We start from the raw sequence: 27707 nt of genomic DNA on the forward strand, positions 1-27707 counted from the left end.
ATGGGCGCCGCGGCCCTGCGCGCCCTGCCCTGGGCGCTGCTGCTGCTGGGGCCGCTGCTGCCCGGCCAGGTCCTGCAGGCCAACCCCATGCTCACCTCCGAGGGGCAGCCCGAGGCGCAGCCCGGTGCCGGCGTGCCGGGCTTCACCCCCGCGCCCCCCGCCGCCCCCGAGGAGATCCACCCGCTCAAGGAGCAGCCGGCCAACGGCTCGGGAGAGGGGCACGCCAAGCCCCGCAAAGCCTTCCCGGTCATCGGCATCGACTACACGCACGTCCGCATCCCCTTCGAGATCTCCCTCTGGATCCTCCTGGCCTGCCTCATGAAGCTGGGTAGGTGGGCGGCGGGGCGGGGGGAGCCCGTGGGAAGGGGCCTGGGGAGGGGCCCCGGTGGCCTGGAGAAGGAGGGACCCCCCGAGCGGCACAGAGCGGGATCCCCCGGGCAGAATGGGACAGACACCCCCAGGCATCGGCGGGAGTGACCCTGGTGAGTGTCCACCAGGAGGGGCCGGCCGAGCGTCCCGGGGCGGGACCCCCCAGCTGGACGGGACAGACCCCCCCGGTCATCCCAAGGAGTGACTCCTGTGAACAGCCCAAGGAGGGAGCCTTTCGAGCATCCTAGGGAGACACCGCTCGGAACATTCCAGGGTGGGACCGCCCCAAACATCCCAGGGCAAAATCTCCTGCACGTCTTCTGCAAAGAAGGCCGGGTGGGCCGGGTGGGCACTGCTTTCCCCACGACCTTGGGTGCCTGTCCTGGGCCTGGCGGACGGCGGCATCCCGGTCCCCCCACTCCCACAGACTTCTCATCTCCGTGCCTGGGAGCGGGCCTGGAGATGCTCCTGACCCCTGCTTGGACCAGGTTTGCTTTCCTCCCTCTGACACTCGGGGAGGAAGCATCCAGTTTGCTCACTTCCTCTCCAAACCACAGATGCTTTTTGTAACCTTGGAGAAGTCACTCAAAAACCTCCCGGTGCTTCGGTGCTTCGGCCTTCCCTTCCTCCCCCTCCGCGGCGAGCCGGGGTGGGTTTGCCTCTGCTGCAAAGCGTCCGGAGATTCCCGCATTAAAGAGAACGGCCTCAGGGCTGCGAAAGTCACCGCTCTGGGAAAGCATCACTCTGCCGGGGCGGGCGTTGTTGACAAAGTGTTTTCCAAACTTCTGCAGCTGGATCAATAGCGGCCGAATTACCCCAAAGCTGTGACGTGATGTAACCGCTCCCTGCTGTGCTGTCCCCGGCCTCCGGCAGTGCAGAGGTTGGGCTGGCCCTGGTCCCACCCCCGGTGACAAAGCCGGGGGGACAGGTGGGAAGTTTGCCCTGCGGTGGGTGAGGAGGGATGGGAGCTCTGCGCTCCTTCATTTTGCTCCTCAACTGCCATCAGCGGTGTGATAACACTCACTTATGGGGTGCTCCAGCTTGCTGAGGGAAATCTTGCTTTGGAAGCTTTTTAAAGCTGTTGTAAATTGTGCCCTGTCCTGGTCTGGAGGGGTCTGAGAGACCCCCAGGAGCTCAGATCCTTCCTGCCCAGCTACTCCTAAAAATATCCCGTCCCCTTCTCAGGCCGCTGAGCGTGCGTAGGCAGGTGAAGCCCCGTTTCCACAGCCCCTCCTGAGTGTTTTATTTACGTGCAGGCGGAGGAGTGAGAACGCTTCAGGGCCGGAGGGTGTCTGGGAGACAGGGCAGGGTGGAACCAGGTGGGAACCGGGGGCTTCGTGCCTCCCTGGCGTCGCCCAGAACGACCTGGGGCGCGTTTGTCTGGAAGGCGCCTCTCGCTGGGGAACGCGGCTCTCCTTTCGCAGGGCTCCGCCGGTGCACTGCGCCTTCAGCGCTGCTCGGAGTGATGAAATCAGGAGTATCTGTGCGGAAGCTGCCGGAGAAAGGAGGGGCCAGCGGCCTGCCGGGGCTCTCGGGGGAAACGGCGCCGGCAAAGGCCCGAGGGGGCGGCGGGGAGCGCTCCGGGGCTGCGGGGACACGCCGGGGACACCCGCCGTGCCGGGGACACCCGCCGTGCTCTCCGCCGCCGCCGCTCCTGCCGCCCTTGCCCGCGGTCAGGGCTCGGTCGTGCTGCGGGAAAAGTTGTGTCTGCCGGCTGTCAGGTCTTTGGTGCTACAGAGATTATGCAAGACTGCGTGTTTTAAGGGGTGTATTTTAGGAGAGGTTGCCCTGCCAGTTCGGCAAAGGTCTTTGGAGGTGGCAGGTGCTCTGCAGAGCTCCAGAGATGCTGGTTGTGCCAAAATCCACACCTTAGCTTACCTGCTACTCTGAGAGGGCCTTGACAGCAGGGCGGTCCTGGGACACCCTTTTCCTTGGCCTCCTTTCCAGGGTTTTGTGTTTCTTGTTCGTGCTGCCTTGGCAGGTAGTTCCCAAGTTGCTGCTACAGCTCCCACTGCTCGTGAGCTGCAGAAAACATCTCACTGCTCCGTGTCCGTATCCCAGCCCTGTCTGTCCCGCCCTGGATCACGGGGTGTTGTTCAGCAGCAGCAAAACAGGCTTTTTTCCACCCAGGGATGGCACTTACACAACTGGGCATTTCTGGCAGTACAACCTGGTCTGGCAGGATGAGGCTCACGCAGCTCCAGGCTCCCTAAACCAGACAGGGTTTGCAGCATCCCGTTCCCAGGACGAGGGGAAGGAGGCTGATAAATAGAACAGGAGTTTGCAGTGCTCCCTCTTTCTCCCCACTCTGTCAGTGTGCATTTATGGATGCATCGGGGTGATCCTGCAAAATTCTGAGGGCACCAACATCTTCTTTTCCCAAGGACAGGAATTCCTGCCGTGTGGGTTGTGCATGACAGCTCGGCACCTGCTGGCTGCCCTTCCCCAGCTCCACAGGCCTCTTTGCTGGGCTGAAGGTGGAGACTGAGCCACGGATTGCAAAAAAACTGAGTCTTCAACCCTATGAGTCACTTCAGGGTGTCATCCTCAGGGGTAGTTCAGGGTGACTATCTTGAGGAGCTCAGAAGTACTCACAGGGCTCTGCTCCAGGCCAGGAGATGCAACCTGGCCTTGTCCTGTTGCTCAGTTTCCCCCTGTTGCTCTTGATGTTTTATACAGCTCTTCAGACTTAAATGCATCCTCCTGTTGTCCCATCCGGGGGATTTGTCCTTTCTCCAGCAGCTCTCACTGGGAGTTCGTTTGTGGAATCAGAGGTGTGAGTTGAGCCCTTCCCCTCTTGCTGCAGTTTTTGTAAGCTGCCTCAGGAGGAGCCGGTTTCTGGAGGATTCCTCACCTGACAGGGCACAGAGGGATGTGTCTCCCCAGCGTGTCCTGCAGGCGTGGGCTGTTCCTGCTGTGTTAATCCCAGTGAAGAAGGGGAAGCTGGTGCTGGCTGCTTTTCTTAATACTCACGTGGTATTTTAAGGCTGTGTAGGGAAGAGGGAGCGAGGGGCAGCTACAGCCGTGTGCAGATCACGTCTGGTGGTGTCCTGACTTTGCCAGGAGAAACCTTTGCAGCTACAAGTCACAACCAGCATTATCTCAACCTGTTGTATTGTTGCAGAAGGTCAGACCTTCACAGAACACCTCAGTCAGGAGCTCTCAGTGCCCTTCTCCAGGGTTTTGCAGGGATGTCGTAAGGGTTCCTTCACACCATGCTGAGGAGTTTCCCAGCAGGAGAACCTGCTTTCCTCACTCTGGGGGTTGACCCTTCGGCTCTCGTGGCTCCCAGCAACATTTAGGGGAATTCAAGTTTGACTGCAAATACTTCCTCGATTCAGGGGAAAGGGAAGGAGTGAGTCAGGAATGCAAACAACAGATTGTGGTCAGCAGAGCCTTTGCTGGCTGTGCTGGGGCCCGGCAGGCAGAGCTTTGTGGTGAGCACCAGCTCTTACCCGCCTTGGAGAAGAGCTAGGGCTGCCTGTGTCTCCAGAGCCCGTGCTGGCCCTTCCTTCTAAAGCCAGAAAGCAGGGAGTCATATTCCATTAGCCACCTTCCACTGAGGCATGTCCCATTGTCTGTCTGCACCAAATGGCTTCCCAGCCTCCCTGGAGCATCCTGGCCATTCCACCACAGCTCACGGAAATTGCGGGGTGTGCTGGGTTCACCTTGGATGGAAAGTAACCGTAAATTTATGCCCTGAGCCCAAGGTTTGAAAGTTGTGTGGTGCCTTTCCTTCTTTCCATCTCCCCCAGATGGAGAGAGGCTTCCTACCAGGGCCTGTGGTGACAGGACAAGGGGAAGTGGTTTTATGAAGGCAGGTTTAGATTAGATATAAGAAAGAAATTTCTTACTCAGGAGGTGGTGAGGCCCCGGCACAGGGTGCCCAGAGCAGCTGTGGCTGCTCCATCCCTGGCAGTGTCCAAGGCCAGTTTGGATGGGGCTTGGAGCAGCCTGGGACAGTGGAAGGTGTCCCTGCCTGGGGCAGGGGGTGAGGATGGGCTTTAAGGTCCCTTCCAACCCAAACCATCTCTTGATTCTGTGACTCCTGGTGCCCACCAAGCTGCTCTGTCACTTCCCTTCTCTGCAGGAGAAACCAGGATGGAAAAAACCCTCATGGATCAAGATAAAGGCAGTTTAATAAAGCAAAAGCAAAGGTCATGTGGGGAAACAAAGGGAAACAAAAGATTTATTCTCTACTTCCCATCAGCAGATGATGTCCAGCCACTTCCTGGGAAGTACCTTCAGGAGCGTAGTGGCTGCTCCGGAAAGCAAATGTCGTAATTAGAGCTGCCCACCCTCTCTTCCTCTTTACTCTTTGCTTTTGTGTGGTGTGGAATATCCCTTTGGTCAGTTTGGGACAGTCCCAGCTCACCCCCCTGCCCACCCCCAGCTCCTGGTGAGGGGTGAGTGTTGGGGGCAGCTTTGATGCCGCGAGCGCCGCTCAGCAGCAGCCGAAGCACGGGGTGTTATCAACCCCCTTCCAGCCACGACGGAGGCTCTGCACTCCGAGGGCTGCTGTGGGGCAGATGGGCTCCAGCTCAGCCAGAGCCGGGGTGTGGGGACAGCATTCCCTGCGTGTCCATGCCCGTGACAGCACCAGAGGGTCCCCACGAGGCAGCTCTTTGCAGCTGAGCTCCTCTCTGTGTGCCAGACGCTGCTTCTGCTCGCTGGGGCTGGAGCCTGTGACGGGCACTGAGTCACTGCTCTGTCTCTTCTTTCCCCCTGGCAGCTCTGCTGTGTCTGGGGGGTTCCCTGCCCCTCCAGACCGAGTGGCGGCTGCCAGCGCCAGCCTGGTACTCACAGAACCGTCCCCCCTGTGTCCCCACTGTGTCCCCCTGTGTGCTTGTTGGGCTGCTGTAAGGTGAGCAGGGCACAGAGCCTGTGCTCAGCGAGCAGACAGAGCCCAGAGCTGTGCCGGGTGGGTTATGTGGGGACACGCTGGTGCCCTGGGGAGGTTTGGTGTCACATCTCAGCCCGCTGTGCCCGCACGGCGCCGGTGACACTCCTTGGGGAGCGCCCGTGGTCCCCAGCACTGCTGTGCCTCGGGAGCAGCAAGATTAAGGAAGGTCTCGGAGCCTGTGAGCTGGTGATAGGAGCTGGGAGAAGAAGGGCAGAACATGATGAGTGCTGGGGGGGTTGTGGAGCCTCACAGAGGCTCAGGGCATGGGGGGTGGCTGCTGTTCCTGGAGGAGAAGAGACAACTTCAAATTTGCCAGAGAAATGTTTATAGAAGCTGGTGGCTGCTGGCTGGCAGCGAGATTTGGGTGCTAAAACTCTTGGGTGCTAAAACACTTGAGTGCTTTCAAATGTGTTTATCAGCTCACATCCTTGCCCTGATGTGGTGGCTTTTGGAGGGGCCACCCTGAGGTCTTACAGGGCCCTTTGAGTTGAGGAACTTGGCGATTCCTTTGGGCGAGGGTTGATGAGCAGGGTGGGAAACCTGCTGTGGTGGTGGCACTGCATGGAAGAACTGGATCTTGAGACCAGACACAGCAGAAACACCCCGGAGCAAAGCCCCTGGCGTGGGGACACCTCTGCCAGTGCCACCTGCGAGGGTGGGGACGGGACAGCCAGGAAACATTCCCAGAAGTGCTTTGCCCCATGTTGGGAATACGTGTGTCTGGTCAGGAGGGGTGAGCTGGGGTTGTCCCTGTGGCCCTTGTGCCACCCCAAGGTGGCTTCTCTGGGCACCAGGATGGCCGTGCTGGGCTGGGCTGCCACCGGCAGAGCTGGGGCTGTTCCTGCTGGCTCCTGGGGCTGGCTGATGTGGTGGGAAATGTTTGTCTTACTCTTGGCAGGAGTGTTTGTCTTACAACCTGGCTTATCTTGTGTTCACTGCAGAGACTGTGGTGGTGAGAGCTCTGAGATCCCCCCAGCGTCCCCACTTGTCTGAGGGAGCTGATCCAGGGGAGCTGGGCCTTGGTGAAGGACTGTTGGGAAAGGATTTTGAAGTACTGCTGCAGCTGGTGCCACAGAAGTGTAAATTGTCGTGACGATGAATTTAAACAGTCTCTTCCAATGCGGACTTGTTGCATTCCCACTTCCTTATTGGGGGATGATCCAAACACATGCTCTGGCTCCCTTTTCCCCTGCTTTGCCATCTCAGAAAGAACAGCCATGGCATTTATTTTTTCCTCCCTGATCTGCCCATTTGCTGGTGTCTGAGCTAAAAAACATCCAAACTGTTCCCTCCATGGATCTGAGAAAACCATTAGTTTAATTATGGCTGGAAGAGTGAAAGGTTCCTGCTGTGAAATACGGGATGGCGATGGAGTGGGAAAAGCAGAGCAGGTCTGTAATCACAGCCATTCCTCCCTGGTGAGCCCTGATGTCCATTAAGGCAGGATTACACTCCATTGCAGCCATGGCTTTGCCCCCCGCAGGGACCCTGTTGCCTGTGGCAGCTTCTGGACCTCAAGGCCCTCAGGAACCAAAGCTTTTGTTTCATCCCATTTATCAACAAAGGCTTGGAGACCTGATGCCGGGGTCAGGGCTGGGCTGGCTTCCCGCACAGGCTGCGGGTGGAATTTTGGAATTTGGGATGTGGCTGCAAGTCCTGTGGCAGCCAGAGCCCAGACTGGGGGTGGCCTGGCTTTCGGGGAGATGCCATGGAGTTGTTCCTGCCCTGACACCTCCAGGTGTCCTGGGGTGGTTTGTGTGGTAACAGCAGGACGTGCTTGGTTCACATCCTTTCTCCCAAATTCCCAACCACAGCTCGTCCAGGATACCCAGAGGTGCTGGAGTTCCCTTGGGAATCAGTGGGGTGGAGGACGAGTCTTTTGTCTACCATTGATGTGGCTCAATAGTCTCCTTGGGGGTTTGAGAATTACACGTGGGAGAAGGGAAGGCCAGGTGGTGGTGGAGGGCAGAGGGTCATTCTTGGGGTGACAATAATCCTGTGGCACAGGGGGACTGCAGCCCCTCTTGTGCAGGGGAGACACAGAGACCTCTGTAACACTTGTACAAACCAGATACTCATTAGGCGTGCAAATAAACGCTTCTTTAACAGAATCCTTCTCCTTTTCCCTCCTGCAAGCCCTGGTTTTGGCTGTAGGTGCAGAGGTGACGGGGGCTCTGAGCCTGTTTGTCTGCAGGGCTTGGTCCCATCACTGGAGCTGTGGGCGCTGGCAGAGGAAGAGCAATAATGGGGATGGATTACTGCAGCTGCCTTGTAAACATTTAGTTTCTTTTATTTTTTTTTCCTTCTCTTTTGGGTCCCCAAGGCGTAATTTGTTCAAATAAAACCCTAAATCCACACGGAATACTGAAACACAGCCTTACTGGAGCTGGGTTACACCTCATCCTCCCCGTCTTCCCTGGGCTGCCTGAGTCAGCAGCAGCTTTTTCTCACCCATTGGGGCTCAAAACTGCCAGTGTAGGTTTGATGAAAACCTCAGTGCTCTGAGATTAGGGCCAGACAGCTTCCAAGGGAGCAGCAGAGGGGCAGGGGATGGCTTGAGTCGGGCCGAGTGTTGGTGGTCGATCCTCCCACTCCACTGAGGTACCACCATCTGTTCTCCATGGTGTTGGATGTCTGACCACTCTGATTTTACCCTGTCTCCCAGTTGTGTGGTAAATCTTGTCGTGTTCTGTTCCTGGCTCCTTCCTGGGGCAGCAGAACTCGCGTGTTTCTGCTTGGGAAGGAAGAAACCAAATTAAAAGCTCAGCAGACAGGCGTGCACGCACTCGTTGGTGCCTGTTTGTTGGGAAAGGCAAGATCCAAGGCTGATCCTTGCTTGGAGTGGAGCAGTGAGAATGAATCTGGTGGTGTGTCACCTCTGGTGGCACAAAAATCTGCTTACATCACCCCGTGTCTCAGGGTTCATTCCCAGAACCTGCCTGCGTAACTAAGGCTCATTTGAAGTTGGGGTGGTGTTTTGGGTGGAAAGTTGAAGAATGCAAAGTACTTCTTTAGTCAGAAGAGAACATGCATTTTCTCGAGTTTCCCAGGAGTGACTCAAACATCTCAGCATCCGAGGTCTTTGTCTCCAGAAAGTTGCGATACAATCGACCTCCAGGGACAGCACTTAAATCCCACTTAAGAGGGGGTGCTGCCAGGGAAATAATTCCCCTCTCTTGTGCAAGGCACACATTTGCAGAGCAGACACCCCGTGGCAGCAGTTTATTTCCAGTGCCTGGAATTATTCTGCATTTTGGAGTCACGACATGCTAAATCCTAATGACGGATTTGGAGAGGAGGCAGCTTCCCACCCCACTGCTGGAGATTTAACAGCGGACACGCCAGGGGCACAGACTGAAGTGCACACAGGCCTTCAAAGAGCAGAGCCGGTGTTTCCAGCCCCTCTTAATGCCTCAGTTTCCCTTGGGAACACTTTTCCCACAGCAGCCTCGGTCCCTGGGGGTGAGTTTGCAAGGAGCAGCTCATCTCCTGCCTCGGCTGCTGCCTGTGGGGAGAGCAGCTGCTCCCAGAGCTGGGCTGGCTGTGAGAAGCATCCCGGCCGGGAATGGTGTCTGTGTGTGCTGGGGAGGAGGTGACAGTGGCCGGTGACAGTGGCCGGGAATGGTGTCTGTGTGTGCTGGGGAGGAGGTGACAGTGGCCGGTGACAGTGGCCGGTGACAGTGGCCTGCTGCTTGTGCCGGCTCCGGACGCTGCTGGCGTGTGCTGGGAGCCGTGTCGCTTTGTCTGGGCTTGCAAAGCCCGGTAGTAATCAGTGCTAATTGCAATTACCTCCTCCCTGCTGTCCAAGTGGGGACCAGCAGGTTGTTTCCTGAAAAGCTTTTGTTTGTCTTTCCTGCCCGCGTTCCCGGTAGGAAATCTGCCCTTCCTGGGAAGGGCGGTTGGCATCGCTCTGCCTGGGGAGTTTGCCTGTGGTCACCTCAGGCTGGCTCAGGTTTAACTCTCCCCAAGGCTTCGAGGGTCAGAGGGCACTGGGAATTAAATGCTGTGTCCTGTGGTTGAGGGTGAGGAGCTGGGAGAACAACTGGAGCCTTATTTTGGGTGTCCAGGCACTGTCTCTTTGCACCACCTTGAGTCCCTTCTGCTCCAGAGCATCCCTCTGCATGCAGCAGTGTGAAGGTTCCCTCTGCACCACGCAGATGTTAACTGGGAGGATTCTATTCCAGAAATCCCCTGGCTCTGACCCCTCCTAACCCAGCTATTCATGGCATCCAGCGCCTTGTAGCAGCTGAGGGAATCTGGGAAGAGTGAGTTATGGCTGGTGAGAGTGAGTTATGTTTAGCTCCTTGTCCCTTTCCCTGGAGCTAAAGAGGTTTTTCTAGACCTTAAAACTCCTCAAAACGCGCAAGTCCAGCTGCTGTCGCTGTTCTGAAGGGTGTGAACCTGGATGAGGATACTGTTGCCCTGCAGAAAACTCTGTGTTCCAGGGTAAATGAGCTGTGCCAGGAAGATCCCAGCCTTGCAGGCCTGGCTGTGAGCTGCACCCATCCCGAGCTGGTGGGGAAAAGTCAGAATGAGTCCTGAAACAGCAACAGCAGGAAATCTGGGTGGCAGTTTGTCCCCATGTGCCTCCGTGCCCGGCTCCTGCTGGGTGGATGCCACGGGCTGGTGAAGACCCACGGTCCCGCCCGAGAAAAGCCGTGTGGAGCCTGCCCCGAGGCTCTCAACAGGTCTGGTGATTGCGGGCTGTGGTTTGGGAGCGGCCCTGGAACATGCCCGTTAGAGGAATGCAGTCAGCTGGGATGGGGTTACCCCGGCTCCCACAGTCAGCAGCACCAAACCCTTCACTGCTCCCCCAAAGCTCTGGGGAAGGGGGGGCTTGGCATCTGTCCCAGGGCAGCTCTGGACCTGGAGGCAGGTGGAGGAGAGCTGCCCCATGCACAGCTGTGCACAGCTGGGCCTGGAAGAGGATTTTTCAAGGTGTGGTGGCACCAAGCCTTGAAACCTCCCAAACCATCGCTGCTCGTTGGTTCTGTGTTTTCCTCCTTGGAATGCTGCAGCCGTGGGGTGGCAGTCCAAGGGCCCTGGGTCTCTCAGTCTTTAATGGCAATTAGGTCTTTCTTAATACGTGCTTTTCTTGCAGAGTGTCCTTGGCTTCCCTTCTGGTGTGAAGGAGAAGCGTTATCTGAAGACAGGACTGGAAATTGGGAGCTGCTGGGTTCTCACACCAGCTCTCACGCCATTCACTTGGGGACTTGGGCAAGTCCATTTAACGGCTTTTGTCTCTCATTTCCTTTTTACAGCTGGGAGGAAATTAATACCAGCTCTGTAAAAGACTCCCAATTGATCTGTTAATTTCTTGTGAGTGCTTCAAGATAAAACCAGGGTACGTGCTCTTGCTGCTCTCAAAGAAAAATGTGTTCAAGTGTTTCTGTTAAAGGCCTCTGCCCATGGATTGTTCTCAGGGCACGCTGTGGTTGTGTGTGGGCACCTTCTCCTCCCGGGAGGCTGATGTCTTCCCAGGCTCGGGGCAGTGAGGTTTGACTGGGAGGAATGGCTGGTGCCCTGTGGCTGCAGGCGCTGCTCTGCAGGGAAAGCCGGGTGTTGGGTCACACGAAGGCTCACCAGGCTCCTCTGAGCTGTCCCACGCTCTTTGGACAGGGAGGGACGCAGCCCCTTGGGATGGGGGAGAAGCAAACCAAGGAGCAGGAGAGGCAAACCCATCCCTGTGCTGGAGGGAAGAGTGGGTGCAGAGCCTGGGAGGAGATGTCCGTGTTATCGTTAATTCCCTGTGTAAACAGCTCCGTTCTGAGTGTACACAGCTCGGTTCTGGCAGGGGGGCCGCCCATCCTGGCAGGCTGAGATCCAGGGTGCCTGCGGATGATTCAGAGCCGGGATCGCCGCGTCCTCTCCCTCCCCGCAGCACTGCAGCGCTGCCACGGGGCCCCAGCACACCTGCAGCGCTCACCCAGCCTCCCCTGCACCCTGCCGGGGGTGCCCTGCGGGAGGGAGAGGCCGTTTGCCTTTCCCAGGGGAGTGTGTTGCTCCTGAGGCTGTCGGGGCAGGTGGGGAGCTGGGCTCATCTGCATGCGGCTCCTGGCTCGGCTGCTGCAGGATGCGGTGCCGCCTTTGCTCGTGCTCCCCAGGCTGCCCAGCTTTTTGGGGACCTTTCTGGGCACCTTTCAGCATCTCCAGCTCTACATGGGAAGGACAGCGTGGGTGTTCCCTGGTAGTGCCATCATCATCTTCCTTGGGAATTTCTCTGCAGGTGCCCATGGCTGGGGGGGGCTGCATCGCCAGGGTTTGAGTTGGGCACTCCCTGCGTCCCTCTGGAGCGTGGCAGTGCCCGCTGTGGGGTTAGAGGCACATTCCTGCCGGGTGTTTCTGCAGGCACTGAGGCACCAGCAGAGGCTTTGTCCTTGCACTCAGTCGCCAGAAGAAGCTTTGCCCTTGCCCTGCCGTTGCTGCCTGTGCCAGGGCTCGGCTGCTTGTCCTCTGTTCCCAGCTGTGTCATGCCAGTGGCTGCTGCTGGGTGGGAAGGAGCTGAGCCCCCTCCCCTGCTCACCCTCACCTCTGTGCCCTGCCCCACCAGCTGCTCTGCCAGCACACCGGACCCCATGCCATTGTCACCCTTAGCAGCTACAAGGCATGAAATGGCTCTGAGCAGCTGCTCTCCACCAGGCTCCGTGCACAGAGCAGCCCAGGTTGTCCCCCAGGCCACCTCTGAACTGTCCTTGGCAGGTTGACCTTGCAGAGAGCCATGCCAGCCTTGCTCCTGCTGGAGCCCTGGCATCCATGCCCTCTGTGCGTGGAGCGTGGGAAGCTCTCAGCGTCCTCCCAAGGAGAAAGGCTCTGGCTGCAGCTTCTCCAGTGTTCGTCCTGCCCTGGGGTGCGGGCTCTGCTCCCAGAGGTCCCCGGGGAATCGTGAGATTTGGGAAAGGCAAGTACACTGCTGCTCCCTCCAGCTGCCTCAGATGAGGTGTCTGCACTTGTCTCCCCTTCCATCAGAGGATTTATTCAGGGCCCGCCAGTGGGAATTTCCTGGGAGCTGCTGCTGCAGGAGGGCAGTGTCAGACATCGCAGCCCTGCTGCACCTGCCCGCCAGCCCCTCCTCACACGGTGATGCAGGGGAGCGTCTGTTGTTTCCCAGGGAGGAAGGGCTCTTCCCTGGTGCTGCCCTAGCCAGGCCTCCTGCCTTGGCTGTACCTTGAGGGCTCCACCAAGCCGTTTCTCACCAGTCTTCCTGTGTGGAGCTGGCTCAAGTTCTGTCTTGTGGCTGCTTGGCTGAGCTGCAGCAAGGCTGGTACCTGGCAGTGTCTGCTTTTTGTCCTGTGGCTTTCGGGGTTTGAGTCACCCAAGGGCTGGCCTGATGGTATCAGACCTGTTCTTATCTTCTGCAAAGCAGGCAGGGTCCAGCCGGGTCACCTTCCCACACACCTGCCTGGCCTCGGGCGTTGGGGCTGGATCCAGGGCGCTGGGGGAGCTGGGCTGTACCAGGCAGCCCTCGGGCTCCTGTCACAGGAGCTCCTCCTGTTTGTCCTGGGTTGTTTGCCTTAGGTGGGAAGGAGGGTAAAACCGGGGGCAGTTGGGCGGCTGCGGGGTGGGGCCGAGCTGGGGGAGCAAAGTCTGTGACAATGTCACGCCAAGGGAAAACAAAACAGACCCTTCCTCATCTGGCAAGGGGTCCTAATGGCTGTTGACTGTGACAGCAGGGCTCTCGGGGACGCTGTGCGCAGTCCAGCTGGTCAGGGTCACAGCCAGGCTGTGCTGGGCACCTTGGGCAGGCGGACCCTGGGGGCAGCAGCCCAGGGCTTCAGCCCATCCCACGTGGATGAAGTTGGTCCTGACTCCTGAAAATGCCTGGAGGTGTGGGGCAGGGCTGGATGCTGATGGTTTTTAACCCAGCCCCGCGCACCAGCCTGGCTGCAGCCCCTGCCCACCCGAGTTTGGGCTGCAGGAGTGACCCTGAGATCAGGGCTGCACGTTTTGCTTTTCCCTTCTCCCTGTGCTGGCTTTGCACGCTGTGCCCACGGCGAGGTTCGGAGGGTGGCTCTGTGGCCCTCGTGTGGGATCTGCATTCACTCAGTGACTCACAAAAAGCAGCATAAATTAATTACCTTCCTGGTTCTTGGCTTTGCTTCATAATTAGCGACAACAAAATAATGAGGCTTGAATGAAACATTTGGTTTGTTCTGGAGGAAATTGTTTTGCTTAGAAGCACTTTCTGTACCTGTGCCTTAACGCAAAAAACAAGAAGTCAACTTCTCACCAGGAAATGGCATTTTGGGGTGGAAAAATCAACGCTTTTCCGTTGTGGACATTGAAGCCTCTGGGTGCGTAAAAGATTGCCCAAATCACCCCAAGCTGAAACCAGCCCGGAAAGAGCTGCAGGGGGGCCCTGGGGTGACCTGGACCTGCGTTAAAACCCTGCCTGCTCCCTGGTGAAACAGAAAAACCTTTTTGGCAAAGCCCAAACTGCGTCATGGCCCCACATGTGCCCTCCCAGTGGGATGGCTGTGGAATAAGCCAGGTTGGAGCTCGGTGGGGCTGGAATTTCAGGGCACGTGGTGACGTTGGAGAGGCAGTGAATGTAATTTCAGTACAGTCGTTTTACCCCCTCTCCTGGCAGGGTGACACGAGCCAGCCGTGGCCTCGCTCTGCTCTATTTATAGGTGTAAATCACCAGCTATTTAATTCCTTTTGAGCAAGTTCAATTTTCATCCCCCTCCCTCGAGGCTTCCCCGTTACATCTGGTGCAGCTCCCTCCGTTCTCCTTGTTCCCTGTCTTTGCAGGGAGCCGCTGGATCCGGCTCCGTTTTCCAAAGGAGAGGCTGAGCAGGGCTGAGACATCCCCACATCCCCCGATGGCCCTGCTGGAGGCACCAGCCATCAGCAGAGCCTGCCTCATCCCTGGGCAGCTGCTGCTCCGGCCAGGGAGGAGGGAAACCCAGTGTGGGTTTTTCTGAGGGCAGATGACAAGTGGAAAGAAGCTGCAGCCAAACTCTGGAGGACCGGGATGGATTTCCCCCGGGAGCCAGTTGCAAAATGTTCTATCACTGCATCGCCATCCTCACAGGACTTTAACCCTGCTGGGGTCTTACCCCATCCTCCACCTTCCAGCTGCCCAGAGCACAGCGTGGGAAAGGCAGATCCCGGGGGCTGGGAGCTCTGCAGACCCTGGAGCCCAGCCCAGCCCTCCTTCCCTTCCCTCCCCGCTGCTTCTTCAACAGGGGGGAGAAGGGGATGGTGCTGAGTCATGGCTTTGTGGATCACTTGTCCCCGGGGCTGGTGACACATCCGAGATTTTGGGGTTCAGCCAGCAAAGTGTCACCGTGTGGGGGCTCTTGGTGGAGCCCGTGTCCCGCGGGAATGTGGGGAGGCACCCACACCTGCCTGCATCCCTCACCTGGGACTGCTGCTGCCCCTCTCCAGAGCCCACCGGCCTGCCAGCCCGAAGGCGTCCTAAAGGGTTAAAGGGCCTTTGGAGGGGCCCGGTGCTGGCAGACACGTGTGTCTCCTCCAGCCCTGCTCTCTGCAGTGTCCTTCAGAAGGGCAGCCCTTCTGAGCATGCCTGCCTGCTCCCCCTCCTGCCTCCTCCCCGGGCTTCCCCAGCTCCACACCCGCCCCAGCCCGGCCAGGCTCGCCGGGCATCGCCCAGGCTTCATCCACCTCCTCCTGGCGGAGCAGAGTCCCCTGGGCTGGGGGAGCTCCTAACCCCGCCTAAGGACTGCGTGATTGTTTGGTGCTGCTGAGAGGGAGCTGCTCCCATGGAGTTTGTTTGCCAAAGGAGGGAGCCTGGCTGACTGTCTGTGCCCTGTGCCGGGGGGTTAGGGATCAGGGGTCACATTATTATTATTATTATTTTATTATTGTTATAATCATCATCGTCTTTAAAGCCATTATCGAGTCTTATTCCCCTTTCTGCTGCCCCTGGCTGTGCCCGTGGCTGGGCATCCTCGTCTCCCAGCATCCTGCCACAGCCTTCCTCATCTTCCAGGAGGGAAGTTCAGGCGCAGGGCTGGGATCGAAGCAGGTCCGCCTCGCCTGGCCTCATCCCCACAGTGAGGGCATTCCCATCGGTCACCCCCATCCCAAAGGGGCTGGCTCAGCACTTGGAGCAGGGTCCCACCGACAGATCGGTACCAGTGAGTTCTGGAATGCTCTAAAAATACTGAGTGGAGCAAGTAGGGAGCAAAAAACGGCTGAGACTCAGTGAAATCAAAGGCATAATTAAAATGCAGCCCGTGTAAGTGTATTTTTAGGGCCCTGCAAAAAGGCTGTAAACCATTGGATTCCCATCAGCACACGAACATTCCAGTTTAATGGAATCCTGGGGCCTGTGGGGAAGAAGTGAGAGATGCTTAATTGTCGGTGTTTGTGTTTTATTCATGATTGAACATACTTAGCAAGCAAAAACTGATCTGCTGTTGGCTTCTCGCTGCTTGTGTGGCTTTAAGCCTTATTCCAGCCAGAAATTGCCCGGTGTGCTGGAAGGGTCGGTGGTTCCCGGTGTTTGCATGAGCTGTGCATGGAAAAGGGATTATCACCTCCCCTCCCACAGGGAGCTCCGTGCCAGGGCCGCCCTGGGGTGCTCAGAGCTTGTGTGGGCTCCAGGGGATCCAAGAAAGAAGAGAAATCCCATGGGGGTAAATCAGGATCCGCATCCAGGCTGGGAAGTCCCTGAGTGCAGGTGCCCGGGTGCTGGGGGCACACTGGGAAAGTTTGGATGCTCCCATCTCCTCCCCTCACACCGGTGGCCGAAGCCATCGAGCTGTTTGCTCGGGATTGGTGCTTCTGGGGCACGGCTGAGGTAGGAACCGGGCTCCTTCCAGCATCACCCCAGCACCAGGGGCCCTTTGGAGCGGCTGGAATGGTTCCTGCAGCCTCGGGTGTGACGAGTCCTCTGGGCTCGCCCCTGCTGGAGCCTGTGCCTGCAGCTCAGGTGGAATTTGGGGGCCAGTCCTCCCCCCAGGGACCTGCTGGGGCTGCCAGTCCTTGGGGAGGGGCTGTGGGAGCGTGGCTTTTCCCTTGGGAGAGCTGGGTCTGTGCTCTGTGCAGGTGGAGGGCGTGAGCCGTGGCACAGCCGTGGCCCCTGCGGGCTCGGGGGGATCTGGCTCCTTCTGGAGGGGATTTAATCTGTTGTGGAATTGCTGCAGATGGCATGGCCGGAAGGAACGGAGGAACACGGCATGCCAAGGCAGGGTTCCTTATTTTAAACTGCTTCCCTTGCCAGGGAACAAATATGCCTCACTTCAAAATAATAATTATAAAGCCTGGGAGAAGATCCAGAGAGCCCAGAACCCTTCTGTGGGTGTTGGCGTGCTGGCAGATGCCCGGCTCAGGGTGTTTGGTGGGAATGTCATCCCAGCAGGTCATGGCTGGCTCAGAGACCTGCATTTGGGGTTGGGCTGTGACTGGAAAAGGGGAAATGTGTTCCCTATTACCTGGCACCCCAAGGATGCATCCTGTCCCTGCTGCAGCCAGCCACGTAAAACCTGCAGGAAGGAGAAGTGCATCCCGAAGTGCACCGAGCAGCAGCTCCCCTCGCTGTGCCCTGTGTCAGGGTGCCCAGGGATGGGCACTGTGCCCGGCACGCTGGGAGCAGTGGCACTGGGAGGGCAGGCTGCTGGTGGAAGTGCCCGAGGTCAGTGCTGCAACGGGAGGAGCTGGAAACACTGACAGCTCCTGTGCAGAGAACTGCCTGTGCTGCAGGGCTGTCACAGGGCTGAGGGCCACCGAGAGCCCCTGAGTGTCCCAGGGGTGGCTGTCACCTGCTGCTGGGACTCTCGGGGCTCTGGCCTGAGACCAGCAGTACCAGGGTCTGGTTGAGCTGCAGTTTCGACGTGACAGAGCCGGGCAGGAGGGGAAACTGAGGCACTCAAGGAGTGACAGATCATGAGGAGTGCAGGGAGGGCTGGGAACTGGCCCCTGACTCTGGCGGGGTGTCCCCCTGCAGACGGCATCCTCCATTCCTGCAGCCAACCTGTGCCTTCCTCTCTCCTTCTCTCCAGGTTTCCACGTGATCCCCTCAGTGTCCAACATCGTTCCCGAGAGCTGCCTGCTCATCGTGGTGGGCCTCCTGGTCGGGGGGCTCATCAAAGGGGTGGGCGAGAAGCCCCCCATCCTCAAATCCGACATCTTCTTCCTCTTCCTGCTCCCCCCCATCATCCTGGACGCCGGCTACTTCCTGCCCCTGCGCCCCTTCACCGAGAACCTGGGCACCATCCTCATCTTCGCCGTGGTGGGGACGCTGTGGAACGCCTTTTTCCTGGGGGGGCTGATGTACGCCGTGTGCCAGCTGGGCGGGCCCGGCCTCAACCACATCGGCCTGCTGGCCAACCTGCTCTTCGGCAGCATCATCTCGGCCGTGGACCCGGTGGCCGTGCTGGCCGTCTTCGAGGAGATCCACATCAACGAGCTGCTGCACATCCTGGTCTTCGGGGAGTCCCTGCTCAACGACGCCGTCACCGTTGTGAGTGCCTGGGCCCGGGGAGCGGGGTCTGCTTTGGTGCAGGAGCGTCCCAGGGGGCTGGCAGCGGGCAGGGCCCCCCAGGCTGAGGTCAGGAAGGACAAACAGCGTTGAAGCGGGGCCAAAACGCTGCCGAGGTGGGCTCAGGTGAAGTGTTTCACTTGGTGCGTTGGGACGGCTGAGGGCACGTGCCCGATCGGCCTCCTGGTGCCCTGGGCTCTGGGAATGTGCTCTCCTGGCTGGAAGTGCTGCAGTGCCTGTGCCTGTGCCTGTGCCTGTGCCTGTGCCTGTGCCTGTGCCTGTGCCGGTGCCTGTGCCTGTGCCTGTGCCTGTGCCTGTGCCGGTGCCTGTGCCTGTGCCTGTGCCTGTGCCTGTGCCTGTGCCTGTGCTGGTGCCTGTGCCTGTGCTGGTGCCTGTGCCGGTGCCTGTGCCGGTGCCGGTGCCAGTGCCTGTGCCTGTGCCTGTGCCTGTGCCTGTGCCGGTGCCTGTGCCTGTGCCTGTGCCGGTGCCTGTGCCTGTGCCTGTGCCTGTGCCGGTGCCTGTGCCTGTGCTGGTGCCTGTGCCGGTGCCTGTGCCGGTGCCGGTGCCTGTGCCTGTGCCTGTGCCTGTGCTGGTGCCTGTGCCGGTGCCGGTGCCTGTGCCTGTGCCTGTGCCTGTGCCTGTGCTGGTGCCTGTGCCGGTGCCTGTGTCTGTGCCAGTGCCAGTGCCTGTGCCGGTGCCTGTGCCTGTGCCTGTGCCTGTGCCTGTGCCTGTGCCTGTGCCTGTGCCTGTGCCGGTGCCTGTGCCTGTGCCTGTGCCTGTGCCTGTGCCTGTGCCGGTGCCTGTGCCTGTGCCTGTGCCGGTGCCGGTGCCTGTGCCTGTGCCTGTGCCGGTGCCTGTGCCGGTGCCTGTGTCTGTGCCTGTGCCTGTGCCGGTGCCTGTGCCTGTGCCTGTGCCTGTGCCTGTGCCAGTGCCTGTGCCTGTGCCTGTGCCAGTGCCTGTGCCTGTGCCTGTGCCTGTGCCGGTGCCTGTGCCGGTGCCTGTGCCGGTGCCGGTGCCTGTGCCTGTGCCTGTGCCGGTGCCTGTGCCTGTGCCTGTGCCGGTGCCGGTGCCTGTGCCTGTGCCGGTGCCTGTGCCTGTGCCTGTGCCGGTGCCGGTGCCAGTGCCAGTGCCTGTGCCTGTGCCTGTGCCGGTGCCTGTGCCGGTGCCTGTGCCTGTGCCGGTGCCGGTGCCTGTGCCGGTGCCTGTGCCGGTGCCTGTGCCTGTGCCTGTGCCGGTGCCTGTGCCGGTGCCTGTGCCGGTGCCTGTGCCTGTGCCTGTACGGGCGCCGGTGCCGGTGCCTGTCCTGCCAGGGGAAGCGTGAGGGGCCGATGCTGCGTCAGGCGGTGCTGCTGTCCCTGCTGCTCCGTCTGTCCCTCCACGAGGTCACGTCTGCTGTCCTCCAGCCCCCAGGAGTGGGAGGGCAGGACATCAGCCGTGGCGGAGGGGAGAACTGGAGGGGCCGAAGGCAGGCTGGCATCCCACCTGGCTCACCCCTCCGCCCCAGTCCAAGGAGCAGCTTTGCAGGGACCTTTGGGAGGTGGGGCCAGGCCTGCTCCCTCTCCAAGGGACGCCACTGTCCAGGTGCTGGCTTGGCCATCAGCGTGGCCTTCTCTCTGCAGAGCTGACCTCTAAATTGACTTCTAACCCACTGCTTTTTCCTGGCTCTTTTCCCATATCCCAGCTGTCCATTTTGGAGCTGGCTGCTCAGCCCCTGCTGACAAGGTTCCTGGTGACAAAGAACACTCTGTCCCCCCACGGGGCTTTTCCCAGGCACTTCTCCATTTTTCAGCAGAGGGGTGCCTGCAGGGTCTGTGTCCCCGCTGTCATCCCTGGGGAAGGCTTTTGTCTGCCCCTGCCCCTGTCCCACCCAGGGCCTGGCCCCGGCAGGCAGGAGCTGGCACCTCGCCCTCTCCCTGCCTGCAAGTGCTGCTATTCCTGCAGGATGCCCTAAATCCTGACATGTGCTTTAACATCTCTGCAGTGTCTGGGGGTGGGAGAAGGCAACACAGCCCAGAGTCTTTCCCTCAGGTTTCCCTCAGCTGCAGAAGCTGCCTCATGGGTTTGGGCTCTTCTCTGGGCTGTGCAGGGCAGATGGTGGCTTTTCATCTGTCAGGGGTCCCCCAGCCTGGATCTGTCCTGACCTGTTTGTTAGGAAAACAGGAACGGCCTCTGGCTGGTGACCAAAGGTCCTCCTGGGACAGCTGGAGAGCAGAGCTGTCCCACACACATCCTTGGTGGCACCGTGTCCCTGTGGGCACAGAGGACAGGGAGCTGGTTCCCCTGGGTCTGTGTCTGGCACAGCAAAGCGCCAGCAGCTGGCTTTGCTGTGAGCCTTGGGCAAGCACAGGACCCGGCTCGGGGTCACCAAGCACCGGCGCAGCTCAGCTCAGGTGTGCCACCCTCCCAGGGGAGGTCCCTGTGCAGGTCTCCTCCGAGGTGAGGCTGTCTCTGACCAGAGGGACAGTTTGAACCCTGCCCTCCTTTCTCCCTGCCAGGTCCTCTACCACCTCTTTGAGGAGTTTGCCAACTTCGAGCAGGTGACCATCCTCGACATCATCCTCGGCTTCCTCAGCTTCTTCGTGGTGTCCCTGGGCGGGGTCCTGGTGGGCGTCATCTACGGGGTGATCGCAGCCTTCACGTCCCGCTTCACCTCCCACATCCGCGTCATCGAGCCCCTCTTCGTCTTCCTCTACAGCTACATGGCCTACCTGTCTGCCGAGCTCTTCCACCTCTCGGGGATCATGGCGTGAGTTGGAGATGGGGGAGGAGCTGCCCCCCTGTCCCCAGGCCCCCCGGGGGATGTCCTGGGTGTAACCACAGTCGTGGCTGGCCCAGCGCGGTCAGTGCGTGCCCAGCGAGCCCCAGCGGTGCGTCTGGGCTGGGATACGCCAGGAGGCACGTGAGGAAAGTGAGTCCTGGGAGTTGTCCCGCCGATCCCGGGGTGCTGGCAGCCTGTTGCCGTTCTCCTGGGCACACGGGAGCAGGCAGGGCCTGCTGAGCACTCAGGATGACGTGGGCTTGTGCTCCAGTGCTCACTCCTGCCCTGCCAGGGGAGGGAGAAACCTCGTGTTGCCCTCTCTGGAGGCCTTGAATATTTGCTGGTGGTTCACAAGGCCTGTCCTGCCCTGGAGTTTGGTGTCAGAGCACAAAATGCTGCAGCAGGGCCAGGGCTTGGGGCTGTCCCCATGTCCCCACGGCTGCTGAGGGCCCCGACCTCACCCCCAGGCTCATCGCTGCCGGCGTGGTCATGCGGCCCTATGTGGAAGCCAACATCTCCCACAAGTCCCACACCACCATCAAGTATTTCCTCAAGATGTGGAGCAGCGTGAGCGAGACCCTCATCTTCATCTTCCTGGGTGTCTCCACCGTGGCTGGTCACCACTACTGGAACTGGACCTTCGTCATCAGCACGCTGTTCTTCTGCCTCATCGCCAGAGTGTTGGGTGAGGTGTCAGTGTGGTGGCAAAGTCCTGGCGGTGGTGAAAGAATCGTGGCATGGTTTGGGTCGGAAGGGACCTTGAAGCCCGTCGGGTTCCAGCTGCCACGGGCAGGGACACCTTCCACCAAACCATCCCTGTCCAGCCTGGCCTTGAGTGGCCGTCTGGGTCGTGGTGAACTCTCAGGACCATGATAGCTTGCCCCGCTGGGGGCTGGAGATGTCCAGGTGTCACTGCTCCACCGTGGGCATCATCCAAACTGTGTTTGTGGTTGGTGTTGTGGGGAGATGGGGCCGAGGCCGTGGTTGTGCCAGACACGGGGAGGAAGCTGCTCAGGGATGTTGGGATGAGCAGACAGCTCTCACCTGCGCCCACGGCCCCGAGGGGCTGCAGGGTGGGCTCTTTGGGACTGGAGGGGATCCTTGACCATTCACACAGGACTGTGCTGCCCCTCCAGGTGTCCTTGTCCTCACCTGGTTCATCAACAAGTTCCGAATCGTGAAGCTGACGCCGAAGGACCAGTTCATCATCGCCTACGGGGGCCTGCGGGGAGCCATCGCCTTCTCCCTCGGGTACCTGCTGGACTACGAGCACTTCAGCATGAGGGACATGTTCCTCACAGCCATCATCACCGTCATCTTCTTCACCGTGTTCGTGCAGGTTGGTGGCGCTCGGGCTGCGCTTTCAGAGGGAGAGGGGGCTCTTCGTGGCCGTGTGGAGAGCGTCCCCAGCCTCCAGCCCTGACCCTGTCACTGTCCCGCGTCCCCAAAACGCTGCACAGCGACGCCGGCAGCGGTTTGGCTTTGCCGAGCCCGTCCCGCTGCCACCACTGTGCCTTGGGCAGAGGTGTAACCCCCGTGCCCTCCCCAGGGCATGACCATCCGGCCCTTGGTGGATCTGCTGGCTGTGAAGAAGAAGCAGGAGACGAAGCGCTCCATCAACGAGGAGATCCACACGCAGGTAACGCGCTGCTCCGGCCGCCCCGCGCGCTGCCTTAGCCCTCTGCTCTCTCTGCTTCTGCCACTCCACCACTGTCACTGGGACCTGCCCCTAAAGCAGTGCCCAAGGTAAGGGGGGCAGAGCCAGGGCTCTCCCCTGTCTGTGTCGTCCAGTGCCCGCTCTGACCCAGCCCCCAGTGCCTGCAGAGCCAAGCCCGGTTGTGTGGGTCCATCCTGCCCTCCCACAGCCCATCCTGGAGCCACAGCCCTGAGTTTACACACCCTGAGTGCCCTCCCCATGTGTCAGTGTGGCCGTCAGGGGAGGGAGAGGATGGGTAAGAGCCCTCCGAGCTGCTCACGCCTTGCACCGTCTCTTCCAGTTCTTGGATCACCTTCTGACAGGGATCGAGGATATCTGTGGTCACTACGGGCATCACCACTGGAAGGACAAGTGAGTGGGGAGGTTTGGTGGCTGGGCAAGGGTTTCAGTCACCACCCTGAAGGTTTCACAGCTCTGTGCCGGGTTTTTCCCTGGGCTTTAACATGCACACACAGACTGGCTGTGGGGAATTGTGGCCCTGGGTTGGGAGCAAGTGGGGCTGCAGGGCTGCACCCCTTGGCCACACCACCCACAGCAGTCCATGGCAGGGCAGCAGCTGCCTGTGGCCAGGCCCTGCAGGAGCTCAGGACCATCCCTGGTGGTCCCAGCAGCTGCTGGGCGTTGTGGAGACACCCTGGCTTGGGAGGGACCCAGGGAAGCCTGGCCTGAGCCGTGCTGGTTGAACTGGACCCAGCACTGGCCCCAGCAGTGCAGTCCTGGGCAGGGCTGGGACTGGGGACAGGGGACAGGGGTCAGGGGTCAGGGGACTGGGGACAGGGGACAGGGGACTGGGGACTGGGGACAGGGGACAGGGGACTGGGGACAGGGGACAGGGGACAGGGGACAGGGGACTGGGGACAGGGGACAGGGGACTGGGGACAGGGGACTGGGGACAGGGGACTGGGGACAGGGGACAGGGGACTGGGGACAGGGGACAGGGGACAGGGGACTGGGGACAGGGGACTGGGGACTGGGGACTGGGGACAGGGGACTGGGGACTGGGGACAGGGGACAGGGGACAGGGGACTGGGGACAGGGGACTGGGGACTGGGGACAGGGGACAGGGGACTGGGGACAGGGGACTGGGGACTGGGGACAGGGGACTGGGGACAGGGGACAGGGGACTGGGGACAGGGGACTGGGGACTGGGGACAGGGGACAGGGGACTGGGGACAGGGGACTGGGGACTGGGGACAGGGGACAGGGGACTGGGGACAGGGGACTGGGGACTGGGGACTGGGGACAGGGGACTGGGGACAGGGGACAGGGGACAGGGGACTGGGGACAGGGGACTGGGGACAGGGGACTGGGGACAGGGGACAGGGGACTGGGGACAGGGGACTGGGGACTGGGGACAGGGGACAGGGGACTGGGGACAGGGGACTGGGGACTGGGGACAGGGGACAGGGGACTGGGGACAGGGGACTGGGGACAGGGGACTGGGGACTGGGGACAGGGGACAGGGGACTGGGGACAGGGGACTGGGGACTGGGGACAGGGGACTGGGGACTGGGGACTGGGGACAGGGGACAGGGGACAGGGGACTGGGGACTGGGGACAGGGGACAGGGGACAGGGGACTGGGGACTGGGGACGGGGGACGGGGGACGGGGGACGGGGGACGGGGGACAGGGGACAGGGGACTGGGGACTGGGGACTGGGGACTGGGGACAGGGGACTGGGGACTGGGGACTGGGGACTGGGGACTGGGGACTGGGGACAGGGGACAGGGGACTGGGGACTGGGGACAGGGGACTGGGGACAGGGGACAGGGGACTGGGGCAGGGCAGGGCTGACCTGTGGCTGCTCCTCCTCTCCCACATTCCCCCCGGGAAGGCTGAACCGCTTCAACAAGAAGTACGTGAAGAAGTGCCTGATCGCGGGGGAGCGCTCCAAGGAGCCCCAGCTCATCGCCTTCTACCACAAGATGGAGATGAAGCAGGCGATCGAGCTGGTGGAGAGCGGGGGCATCGGCAAGATCCCCTCCGCCGTCTCCACCGTCTCCATCCAGTGAGTTCCTGCCCTGGGCACCCTCCGTGGCACCCTGAGTGCTCCCTGCTGGTGGCCACAGGGCCAGCAGCCCTTGGCTACTGCGTGGCCTTCGTGGTGTGGCTCTGAAGCCTGGCTGTCCTGCAGGAACATCAACCCCCAGACCCTGCCTTTGGAGCGCGTCCTTCCAGCCCTGTCCAAGGACAAGGAGGAGGAGATCCGGAAAATCCTCCGCACTAACCTACAGAAAACCAGGCAGAGGGTGAGGTGTCCCCGGGCACTGTGTGTGTCCCCTTTGCCTCGCTGGGGTGGCGGGGACGCTGCCCTGCAGATGCCCTCAGCTGGGCCTTCACCCTGCTGTCCCTGCTGTGCCTTGTGCTCCTGGCCTGAGGACTCTTCCCCCGGAGCCTTTTCCTCCTGGGCTGGTGCTGGGATGGTCTGAGGGGGAGGCTGATTTGGTCAGTGGCTGAGCTCAGCCTTTACACCCTTGTTGGGCCAGGGTGGGTCAGGATGAGCATCCCGCGGTGGCACACAAGGGATGAGCCACGAGCCTGCCTGGACCTGCTCTGCCCACTGGTGGCTGTTTCATCCATCTCCAGGAAGAACGGGGCTGTGACCTCTCTTCCCTTTCCGTGTGGGATTTTAACCCGTCTCCTTCTCTTGGGATCTCTTTGCAGCTGCGATCCTACAACCGGCACACGCTGGTGGCCGACCCCTACGAGGAGGCCTGGAACCAGATGCTGCTGCGGAGGCAGAAGGCCCGGCAGCTGGAACAGAAGGTGCTGGGGGAACAGCGGGGCAGGGATGCTGCCAGGACGGGGCCCAGGGGGGCTGGGAAGGCACAGGGCGGGGGCTGAGGTTCGGATGACAGAGTGACCCCAAGCTTTGGGGTCCTCTGATTGCCCCAGGCTCCAAGGAATTCCCTGGAGCGTGGCTGGGGGGAGCTGTGCCCGTGTCCTGTGCGTGCCACCGCTGCTCCCTGCTCATCCGTCCCCGTGGCCAGTTCCGTGCCTGCCCTCCCCAGCTGCCCTGGCCCTGCCGCTGACCCCGCCCTGCTCCCGTTGCAGATGAACAATTACCTGACGGTGCCGGCGCACAGGGTGGACTCGCCCACCATGTCCCGGGCTCGCATCGGCTCAGGTAGGTGGGAAGGAGCTGCACCAGGAGCGGCACTGCCGGCACCCGGAGCACCCGGAGCTCGTGCTGTCCTGCACCTCCTCAGCTCCCTGCGGGTCTCCAGCCCCGGCCATCCCCATCCCACACCCATCCAGCCAGGCCCCAGGGGCTTGCTGTCCCGAGCAGAGGCACCCAGCTCTCTTCCCAGCACAATTCCCACTGGGAAATCGAGTTGGGCGGTGTCTCCGGAGCTCAGCTCGCTCCAGCCTCGCAGCCGCGTCTCTGTCCGTGCCCCTGCCAGCCCTCCTCAGGGGACGGGGTCACGAGCGTTTAGCCCCAAGACCTGTTGCCACTGGATTCCCAGTTTGTCCATCGCACGTTTGCTTTGACAGCCCCGGTTCCTCCCGTCCCGTGCGTCCCCTCGTGCCCCGGGGCCGGGCCGTCGGGTGTCGGGGTGTGTCGCGGCTGCGGAGCCGGCGGTTCATCAGCAGAGGGCAGCTTCTCCCTTCCCAATGGAGCCGGGCTGTCGGCGGCTGCGGCTGGGATGTGGGAATCGGGAAAGGGAATTACACGGCTGAGCTGGAAATCAGCGAGACGCCCCAGCCCCAAACAAACATCTGGGGTGTATCACCGGGGGTCCCTGGGACCCCCCTTCCCTGCCTGACCCCTCTGTGCCTCCCAGACCCGCTGGCCTACGAGCCCAAGGAGGACTCGGAGAACCTGCCCATCATCACCATCGACCCGGCCTCGCCGCAGTCCCCCGAGTCCGTGGACCTGATGAGCGAGGAGCCCAAGGGCTGCAGTGGCCTCCCACCCTCGCCCGAGGAGGATGAGGAGGGGCTGGTGATGCGGGTGAAGGAGCCTTCCTCTCCGGGGACTGATGACGTTTTCACCCCGGGCACCGGCGACAGCCCCAGCAACCAGCGGATGCTGCGGTGCCTGAGCGACCCCGGCCCGCGGCCGGAGCCTGAGGAGGGGGAGCCCTTCATCCCCAAGGGGCAGTAGCTGCTGGCGCAAAGCCCCCAAATCGTTTCTCTCTCTCTTCATTCGTTCATTCTTTGCTCTCCTTTTTGGTTTCTTGTCACTACACACCGGGTTCAGGAAGGGGAGACTGTCCTGGATGGACTGGGATTGCCAGGACAGCTCTGCCCAGCGAGCCCTGGGCTGGCCCCAGCGAGCAGGGAAGGAGGCCTGGGATGCCCCGGGCTCCTTGGGCGGCGTGGCCTGGGGGTGACGGACAGTTTTCCGCCCGGGATTGGGATCTGCAGGTGCCTCACAGCCCCCGCGGGGCTCTCCCAGAGGTGCCCACCCACTCAGGACCTGCGGCCGGCTCTGACCAGGGGTGTCCACAGTCGCTCGCCCATGGCACAGCTTCCCCTCTCCCCACCTGTGCTTCCCTGCCCCCTGGCCTTGCTCCGGAGCGGGGAGATGGGACAGCAGGGGCTGTCACCGGGGCTGGCACGCACACGCTCCCCCTGCACACCCCCAGGCACCTCGGGCTCCTCGCCTCGGCGACTTCCCCACGGGCCCGGCTGCGCCTGGGATCCTCCCTCCTGGCCTCACATTTCACGCCAGGTCTTTTCAAATAAATATCCTAGAGCCATGCAGGGGGGAGCTGGGGCCCCCCTCGCTTTGAGCAGCCTCTCCATCCCTCCTGGAACTGCTGTCCCCTGTCCCCTCCGCCAGCCTCGGCCCCTCGCCCCGTGCCAGCGCGGCAACGGCTGCTCCTTAACCAAAGACGGGGCCCGGGGTGTGCCAGGGGGGATTACCTGTCCCCCTGCGACCAAGAGGAGCTGGGGGAGAGCCAAGTGCCAGCTCCCCCAGCGTGGGGACACGTTGGATCGGGAATGCTGGCAGCAAGGGGACCACTGTGTGTGCCGGGGGTCCTGGAAGGACCCACCTTTCCCCAAGGCTTGGGAGGGATCTCTGGGTGTTTCGGTGACTTGCGGCCCTCCCCGGGCTCCGGGGTGTCCCGGATCTGTCACCTTGACCCCGAGCAGCTCCCGCCGTGTGCCGCCTTTGCCATGGGTACCAGGGGGTGCTCACCACCCCTCCCCGGGGACCCCGGCCGCCGTCCCCTCCCTGTGCCGTGCCTTGCCACGCTCTGCCCCGCTGCCTTGGTGGGCACCTGTCCCACATCCCCCCGCTCCACATCCTGCTGGGACCCCCAGGTCCGGCGTCCGCGGGGCTCCGTCACCGGGGCGAGCGCCCACGTCGCTGCCTGCGCCTGCCTGCTGCCCTGCTCTCTTTCCAGGAGGAAAAAAAAGCAATGGAAATTCTCTTGTATAAAAAGGAAAAAAAAAAAACCAAACCCACATGTAAAGAGATTCTTGGTTTTTATCATAAGTATTCTAATAAATTAATGTTAATTTTTAGTGGGGGTTTTTGCAGCTGCTCGGGCTCCTACC

At 60.9% G+C, this 27707-nt stretch overlaps 1 protein-coding gene across 1 annotated transcript; it reads left to right on the plus strand.

Moving 5' to 3' along the window:
* On the plus strand, positions 1–27654 carry SLC9A1 (solute carrier family 9 member A1). Its single transcript, XM_066204634.1, has 12 exons — positions 1–328; positions 17242–17702; positions 20216–20466; positions 20946–21163; positions 21615–21817; positions 22028–22117; positions 22476–22546; positions 24031–24204; positions 24331–24445; positions 24861–24962; positions 25251–25323; positions 25982–27654. Exons 1-12 carry the CDS (start codon positions 1–3, stop codon positions 26302–26304), a joined length of 2409 nt encoding a protein of 802 aa, XP_066060731.1. The 3' UTR covers positions 26305–27654.
* The last annotated feature ends 53 nt before the right edge of the window (positions 27655–27707 follow it).

Source organism: Chamaea fasciata, unplaced genomic scaffold (genome assembly GCF_029207755.1).
Source record: "Chamaea fasciata isolate MVZ Bird 193981 ecotype frontalis unplaced genomic scaffold, bChaFas1.0.hap1 SCAF_26, whole genome shotgun sequence".
Classification (NCBI taxonomy): Eukaryota; Metazoa; Chordata; class Aves; order Passeriformes; family Sylviidae; genus Chamaea; species Chamaea fasciata.